Genomic DNA, 8,775 nt, shown 5'->3' on the forward strand with positions numbered 1-8,775 from the left:
CGTGCGGGGTACAATTTGTGAAGGATAACCAAGATATGAAGTAATGATGTGATATGATTTGGATTGTGTATATTTTTATTATATTTTCTAGAGTGTGTAAAATGACATTGCTTGACTGACATATTATATAATCTACTCATTGAGCGGTGGTTTGCTCATCCCTCACCTATTTTGTTTTTTAGATCAATTAGCGGGCAAGACAAAGCCGAAACCAAAGAAGTTGAATTAGTTTAGAGTGATAAACATTTATTTATATATTGTACACTTGTAAGATTATTATTTTATTTTATTTTATATAAATATAATGGTAATATATTTTAACCAATTTTTCAGCCATTTTATTTATTTCTTTTAATTCATGCACCCTGATTTGGGAATATTCTTTATTCTCGAATCGGGTCGTGACAAATCAGCTCACCAAATCAGCATTGCCAACAACCAAAACTAATCGAGTGATGTTATATTTGTTCGATATGTAATTTATAACTTGAAGCGAACCAAACTAAATCGTGGCCACCCCTCCCAACGTAATTTGTGCTGTAGTGGATCACTACTGTTAGGGGTAGTCCTACGCCTAGAGCAAGGTAGGCTGTTGCCTAACCCAAAATTTTCAAAAAGAAAAAAATATCCTTATGTAATATCCCAACCCATGTGAAACATACAAACCTATGTCCACCCAAAAAGCAACCCACATGCATGCATAAGTCAAAATTTCTCTCTTCTTTAATTATTTTCTCTTTAATTATCTCCTCTTTAATTATCTTCTCCTATTAGGTTTCTCATCTTAAAGATGTTGTATATGGCAACATTGAATCTAATATATATGCGTTCTAATCTATTATAGGGTTTAATTAAGAATGAATTATAATTTGGAGATTTTGAGGGTAAGGCTCGTTACGTTCCCTAATTAGGTTTTTTTTTTTTTTTTTTTTTAATGTTTATGAATGAAATTCACTTGTACCATTGAGTTTTTAATGTAAGTTTGGCCGAGCGGGGTTTCAAATCGTGGATCCGCCACTACTAACTATTGTTAGTACTAATTAGCCGGCGGTTCGTTGGTTATGTTTGTACATATACTAACCTTAGGGGGTGTATTCAATTCATACTTTTGTGGAGAATTAAATACTTTCATAGAATTAAAAAGTTTGAGAATATCCAATTCAGATTTTTAAAGAGTCTATAAAAGTCTTATGATATATTCAATTGTGACTTTTAAAAAGGCCGTTAAAAGTTTGGTAAGTAAATGACTTTTGTATACTTTTAAGACTAATTGTTAATACCAAAAGTCTTACTAATTTTCTAAGGAAAATACTTCCCTCCTTACCAGATAAGTAGGAGCTCTTACATTTATACCAATACATAACAGTGTGACATAGTGCAGAAGTTTTTATTTTTGTGTTTTTGATGAATTATTTTTGCATATGTATTAAACTATGATTCGTAATCACCTTACCCGTTAGTATCCATGACTTTTAACTCTTTAACAAAATGTTGTCTCTCTCCTCTCTTCAGTCTGCAATGACTTTTAACTCTTTAAGAGCATCCGCAATGCTGCTCTTTATTTCTTAGCTAAAATTTAGCTAAAAATATAAGAAAGCTATTTTAGGAGCTCTCTAAAAAATTTCAACTCCGACCATACTCCCTAATTTGGAGAGTCATAAATGCTATAACTCTTTTTTGATTGGTCCATCTCTATTAAAAAATAAAATAAAAAATAGTTAATATTAAATAAAGGTTTGAAATACTTATTAAATAAGGCAGCATTAAATTATAGGGAGCCACTAGGAGTACTTTCTTTCTCCTCAGATTTAGGAGCTCCTAGAGGACTCCCTATTTTAGGAGGTGGATATGGAGCATGGTTGGAGTTGCATTTTTACAATTCATCCCTAAAATTTGTCTAATGAGGTGGTTTAGGGAGACTATTGCGGATGCTCTCTTCAGTCTGCATCAACTTTTAACTCTTTAACAAAACGTTGTCTCTCATCGTTGTTGCCAAAGGCCCAAAAGAAAAATTAACATAATTCTGAGAAGCAATTGGTGACCAAAAGAAAGGAAGGCGATCTGAAATCATTTCCCCCACAAAAAAAGACCAAATACCTGAACTTTTTTCCCTCCAAAGTGTTTCTCATCAAATCGATCATGCGGGTCTTTCATATTATACTTGATCCCAAAATAAATTAGTACTTGAACTTCATGTTTTTGGAGGTAGATTCTTTTGTAGGAACAGATTTTGTGTTATTCAATCATCATTAGCCATTCAAAACCATAGTTGCAATTAGTGTATCTATGGTATTCCTCAGCCTACAAAACGCAAACTTTAGTAGCTATGCAATGAGCATTCCTCATAAACTCAAAACCCACTTACGATGACTATGAGTATGGGTATTATCATGACTTAGGGATTGAGCTCTGAAATTCAGATAATCATTGGTATTCCTTCACTTTTTTGGGCTCTGATATTCAGATTTTCCGGCAGTTTCTTTCAAATAAGGAGCAGAGTTTGGATTGAGGGAGTGATGAGGAAGAGAGAGAAGAGAATGGAGTTGGCGTGTGGGAGTAGGAAATCAAAGAGTTTTATAAAACGTAGTTAAAACTCTATAGATCTCTATCATAAGAGTTTAGAAAAGTTTGTCACTTATCTTTATAAACTCTATAAAAGAAGTAGCGGGCTTTAATACCCAAGAGAGCGAGAAAGAGGGAGAGAGATCGGAATGGACGATCCTCCAGGCAGCGATATGTGCTCGGTCTGCCATGGCAACTTCGACACTCCTTGTCAAGCCAATTGTTCTCACTGGTTTTGCGGTACCATTCTCTCTTTCCTTTTCAATCCCATTTCTCATTTTCAGTGCGTTTGGTTTGGCTATAATGTTACATCCAGTTCGTCTTTGTTTTCTTGCAACTGGTTGCTGCCACGCCATCTCTATCTGCAGAAGTTTTCAAACTTTTCCTTTAATCTTTCCCTAATGTTTGCTTTACTTACCATAATCTTCTCCTATGAGTTCAAAATAGTGTTGGGTTTTCTATGGATCCCTAGTTTTGAATGTTAATATATCTTTCTCTTGCATTTCAATCAACCAATTTTGTGCCTGTAAAAGAACCCAACGATTTTTGTTTGCATATCTATGTGGGTCGCTAGAAATTTCTCCATTGAAGTGTGTTTCATTGCATTTTGAGCATTTTTATTTTGTTTGAACAGTTTGTATTGCGTGGGGATCAAAATTTGTCGTAGTTCATGCTTTCGATATGACCGATTTGAGCATGCTTGTGTTGATAGACTTGATTTTGTTAGAAAAGTTTAATAGCGGCTGTAGATGTCATTGTGCAGTTTTAGAGCGACTTATAAGGCGACTTGGGAGATTATCTCCACCAGGCAGAGGATGTTTTGCCTTGGAAACAAATCCAAATTAAGTTAGCTAGCTGTATGCTGTAAGTTAGCGGCTTGATATCTAGAAAAGTCAAATTAGAGTGCCAGTAAGAATCTATAATTATCCTTTGCGAAGTTTGGTAAAGACAAAAAACAAGTTAGACAAGAATAAAATCTGAAGAGTTGCAGCCTAAAGATGTGAAAAACCACATACATGAAAAAAGAAAACTATTCCCAGTGTTTATTTCATGCCAAGGAGAATGGATATGATATTCTTAATCAGTGTTATTCAAAGTTTTGCTATAAATCCGTGGATACCATAGTGCCTTGTATCTAACATCTACCTTAGCCAGTTTCCATAGGAGGACAGGGGTGCCTTATCATCGCTCTTGTTCATTTGAATAATCTCCTTACAGAGAGGGAAAAAATTGACTACCTCAACGTACTTCATCAGGGCTTCTGGATAAAGTACCTTATATGTAATGATTGAGCTTGTTTCATGAAGGGCTCCTGTAAATTCTACTCAATGGCTGTTTGGTGCTGAGGTTGCCTCGTTAAGGGCGTTGGTGATGTTTTTTGAATTGCATATTTTCACATATTGTGATCATGTTTTTCTTATAAAAAATACTATCAGGATCAAGTTTTGAACTTGATAACACAGCACCTTAACAAATGTATGAATTCGTATACATGGGATTTGATGAAACATCTTACTAGAGCTGCATATGAAACTCAGCATCAGAACTTCATCTGTTATATCATTAGGTTCTGTTATGTATGTTAGAGAGAGTTCTTGTAATTAAAATGTTTTTTAATAAATAAGTGCAGCCAATCAAAAATTTAAAAAATCAAATAAAGAATTCAGTCTTGAGGAGCTAAAGGCATAGTCTCTTTTGAGATTTCTAGGCCATATGCACCAACTACAAATATGAGGCAAAATGATTTTAAAAGCTGAAGATCTATGAGCATAGTGGATCAACAAATAGGTAGTAATAGAGGATAAAAGAGAGCTAAGTTTTAAAAGTGTTTGCTTGTGTGACTCCCCGTAATTAAAATTCAAAGCTGATTGGAGCTGGGCTCCACCTTAGGCTTTAAAGACATTTTGATGTTTGACGAGTTCACTGCTAATGCTAAATATATGAAAATGATCTATGCTTGGAATTATTTTTGTTTGTTATGGAGAATAGAGATTTTGGATTCGCAAAGTTGTGACATAGTCTTCAACATGTTACTTGAGTTGTCTGTACTTTTTTGTAGGACTAGTGTTATACACCTAAACTGCTTGGGCGTGATGTCTTCTATGCATTGCATTCTGTGCAAGCCATTAACTATAACATTGTGATTGTTTGATGATAAGATTATAGATTAGCACGACAGTTACTACTTTATATGAATACGCAAGTATCATATATTACAAATGATCTACAAAGCTTGAACTCATAAATGAGTACTTTCTTTAAAAAAACCAAAAAAGTTACTGACAATCATTGGCTCCCTTTATTCAGGAAATTGTATTATGCTTGTTTGGCATCATGGATCAGCACTTCAGCCTTGTAAATGCCCACTATGCCGTCGTTATATCACTTTGTTGGTTCCAAGTGAGGCTTCATTAAGGCAGGCTGACAGACCAGAGGTGGCTGAGATTCTAGGCAAAGTTGAAAGGTACAATCGTTATTTTGGAGATCATCCCAGAAGTCTTATTCAGGTAGGTGGATATATGTAATAGATATAAATAGTATATATTTTTTATATATAACTACGATGGTTGTTAAATATGATTAGTTGAAAAATATTCATAGTTTCTGTGCACTTTATAATGTACGGAGAAAATAGTCTTTTTTTCCAAAAGAATTAAAAATTTTAACTCCTGGAAAAATAAAATATATAAAGTTTCTGTTCACTTAAACATGTTGGCATCCATGATTGCAACTCTTTCTTTTAAGTAACTGAATTTTGCCTCAGATGCTAGTCCTGCGCTCTTACATCCTTAAAAAAGTATCTTTAGTCCACACCTTAAAGTTATTTGTAATAAATTCCAATCTCTTCACGTGAGAAATTTTATAACACTTTAGCAATCTTAAGTTTGTAACTGCACCTCTTGTTGACCCACGTGATTCCAAAAGCCATATTAAGTTATGATTCCTGGAGATGTGAACTTTCCCATTATGTTTCTCAGGATATATTAGATTGTATTTAATGTGTGCATAAGAAAAAGTAGTCTGATACTTGATGTTCAACATTTCCCTTTAGTTTTGTCTGATCTAAATAATAAATATTCAAATGAGAACATTAGGTATGAAGATAGGTACAATATTTGATTGAAAATATTAGAGCATTAGATCCTGCTGCGTTTCCCATCAATCATGCCTGCTTTCACATTTACGCTCCTTTCTGTATTACGTTGCCAAGTGTATTCAAGCATTTAACATCATACATGTCAAATGATTTTGAATGAACCTCTCTCTCTCTCTCTCAGCTGTATTCAATCATTTAACATCATATATGTCAATTATCTTTTCTACAGAGAGGGCAGGACCTTCCTTTTTTCCTGCGGAGGCTGCTGCGAGAACTAATTGATCCTAATAGATCTCTTCCTGCTCTTAGGATGGCTCAGATCTGTTTTGCAGTTAAGTAGTTGACACAAGTATGCAATCAATTATCTTATATCCTGCAGTCAGTTTGTTGGCAATACAACCACATGGGTGCTTACCTACATGTATCGTTTTGTTTTGTTTATCTGGAGTAGGTAGTCCGTTAATTTGTGACACAAGGATTCTTTTCAACAATCTTATAAATGAGTTGCATATCTTTTGAATTTTGTCATCCACAAACCATACAACATACATGCAGACCCGATCCATTCAAGCTGATGTAGGAGTTTATTGAATTTTGTATGAACATTGCAAGTATTCTATATCAGTGTACGACCTTCAACAAGATAGTGTAGGGCTCTTGAAAACATGATGAAATAGCATCATACCAATTTATAATATTTGTTTGATATTGAATTTGCCTTTTCATAGCTGTTTTGTTACTTGCATCAAGTAAACTGTCATTTATTAATGACAAGTGCCCAGGCAACTGAGAAACATAGAAGAGGAAGTAGAGTTGCTATAGTTAGGAGTTATGCATGCCATTTGAAAGTAAGAAACAAAAGGGAAAGGGAAAAAAACAACCAAACGTCATTTGCTGTCCTTTTGTTTTCGTTGAATAATTATTTGGAGCTCATAGCTCAGATCTATCCCAAGGTTTTAAATGGAAAAGGACTTACATGCCAAAAATGTGTTTGCAATGCTATACTGCCATACTTTTGTTCATCCCTTTTTTATCAGCCCTATTTTTTCAAATGTAATTCTAGCATATGCTTCTATAGCAGCATTTACAAAAAAAATTTCTTCTAGTTTTTTTACTTCATACCATGCAGCTGTAAATGCAGTGATGTAGTTGGACCTGGCAAAAAATTTTAGATGAGAAATCATCTGTATTGCGTCATTTTTAAATAGGTCTCTTTTCTACTGATAGTTATGCATTATCAGGTGTTATCTTTTCCCCTTCAAATGAATGTATACGGTTGTGGTGGTCAATTCTGAAGCATATGATATACTTTATGTTCATCATGAAGTTCTCACCTTCTGGCAATTTGTGTTTTTTTGAATTTACAGATGATATTGTTAGCAATCTACCTAGTCAGTCCTGTTGACCTTATTCCGGAAGGTGGCTTTTATGCTTTAACTTTCATTTGGTTGAATTTTTCTTGTTGAGTTGTTCTAGTAAGTTGCAGACTATTAATACATCATCCTGGCTTTGTGTTCCTGCAGCAATGTTTGGTTTACTTGGTTACGTGGATGATTTCATCGTGGCACTGGTCATCTTGTTTAATCTTGCTGCCATTTCTCGGTCGATACTCTATCACCGTCATGGAGGTTCCTAAACTGTGCAGTCATGGCTTACGGCAATTTTACATTTAAACCATGGAAAGGAGGAACTAGTTTTGAGTTCGTAATAGCAAGCTGGGAATTTTTCTTTGTTGTACTGGGGTCGAATAATTGGACTTGATTCACCTCATTGGAATATAGGATTTTAGAAGTGAGCCATCTATATGTTGCAATGTAGTTTCAGTTGAATTTGTATACATTTTCATGCTCAATTATGGTGACTTACAAATGAAATTAGAAAATGCAGACCCATGGGTTGTCCATATACACTGGCATTCTAGGGGCCGCTTTGTGTCAATAGACCAAATAGTTATTAGCAGAGCTTTTATTCCTTTTCTGGATGACTTTGCTGTGTTTTTATTTTGGGGTTAAATTCCTAAATGTCTCTTATCAATTCATCAATTTGGTCTCTTATCAATTCAGCATTTTGGTCCGTTATCAAATTTAGCCAATTTGGTCTTTATGTTTAACCCAATAGCCAATTCGGTCTACTGTTGTTGGTTTTTTTTTGTTTTTTTTATTTTAAAAGTTCTGTAAGAAACTTGCAGGGAGAAAACATGTGACAATCCTCTTTCGACTGGGAGTTGGCATCCCTCGAAGGCCGCCATTGCCTCCACCTCATTTGCAGAACCAGCAGCCATAGAAGACGATCTTGTCCCGAGAAACATCCCTGATGCGAACCTGACGATAACCCCAGCACCTGCCGTACAATTGTGTTGGTTCCACGCAGCATCAATATTAATCTTGAGGTTTGGGGCACAGGGGGTCATCCAGTGGTCGAGAACCTGCTGGTTTCTGTCAGCCTGACTCTGAGCGCACTTACCATTTCTAAGTATTGTCAGATCACCAATCATTTGTTGAGATTAATTTTGAAATTTTCATTATAATTTATAGAAAAGTCTGCTATGGTGGTAGTTGGCATTTAATTCTTGTTCTAGGGAGTTGTATGTCCTGTTTAAATATGAGGTTTTGCTCAAACTGATTAGCCCTTGACAGTTCCTCTTGCAATAACACGGGCTGTTGGAGTTTTAGGACTACAAGGGTATCTTTACCTGAAATTAATGTGATTTCGAAAATAATTAGATTGATAAACTTTTACTTTGACCTAAGACCCTTCTGCTCGGGAAAGACAGTTAACAGAGAAGTTAGGAAGAAAAAAATAAGCTCTCTAGTTTGGGAGTTTGGAAAGAAGGGTGCCCTTGCAATTTTGAAATGTTGTGGCTTACTCCCATTAGTTTATACTTTATAGTTATTAATTTGCTAGTTTCAACATATCCAACGCAGATATTGAAAAAAGAGAAATTTCACAGTAAATCAATATGAGAGTTCATTTCTTTTTTCTTCTTTTTTAGTGGGAATGTTTGCCTTTGATCTACCTCGTTCTCTTGAGTTCTACTAAATTATGTTACTGCACACATTATTTGTTGTAGAGAATTGTACTCTGATTTGGAGTGGTCTCGGTAATTCCTTCACTTT

At 34.9% G+C, this 8,775-nt stretch overlaps 1 protein-coding gene across 1 annotated transcript; it reads left to right on the top strand.

Moving 5' to 3' along the window:
- The first annotated feature begins 1,992 nt into the window (after positions 1–1,992).
- On the top strand, positions 1,993–7,562 carry LOC110767090 (E3 ubiquitin-protein ligase RNF170-like protein). Its single transcript, XM_021970523.2, has 5 exons — positions 1,993–2,802; positions 4,870–5,069; positions 5,889–5,990; positions 7,027–7,078; positions 7,183–7,562. The coding sequence occupies exons 1-5, from the start codon at positions 2,712–2,714 to the stop codon at positions 7,293–7,295; spliced, it is 558 nt and encodes a 185-aa protein (XP_021826215.1). The 5' UTR covers positions 1,993–2,711; the 3' UTR covers positions 7,296–7,562.
- Positions 7,563–8,775: the final 1,213 nt, after the last annotated feature.

Source organism: Prunus avium, chromosome 1 (genome assembly GCF_965620075.1).
Source record: "Prunus avium chromosome 1, drPruAviu1.hap1.1, whole genome shotgun sequence".
NCBI lineage: Eukaryota > Viridiplantae > Streptophyta > Magnoliopsida > Rosales > Rosaceae > Prunus > Prunus avium.

Bases quoted from the DNA above. Each gene is read 5' to 3' on its own strand.
- LOC110767090 (XM_021970523.2), top strand. From the start codon at position 2,712: ATGGACGATCCTCCAGGCAGCGATATGTGCTCGGTCTGCCATGGCAAC. The intron at 2,803-4,869 runs GTACCATTCTCT...CCCTTTATTCAG, and splicing joins TTGTTCTCACTGGTTTTGCG to GAAATTGTATTATGCTTGTT. The intron at 5,070-5,888 runs GTAGGTGGATAT...TCTTTTCTACAG, and splicing joins ATCCCAGAAGTCTTATTCAG to AGAGGGCAGGACCTTCCTTT.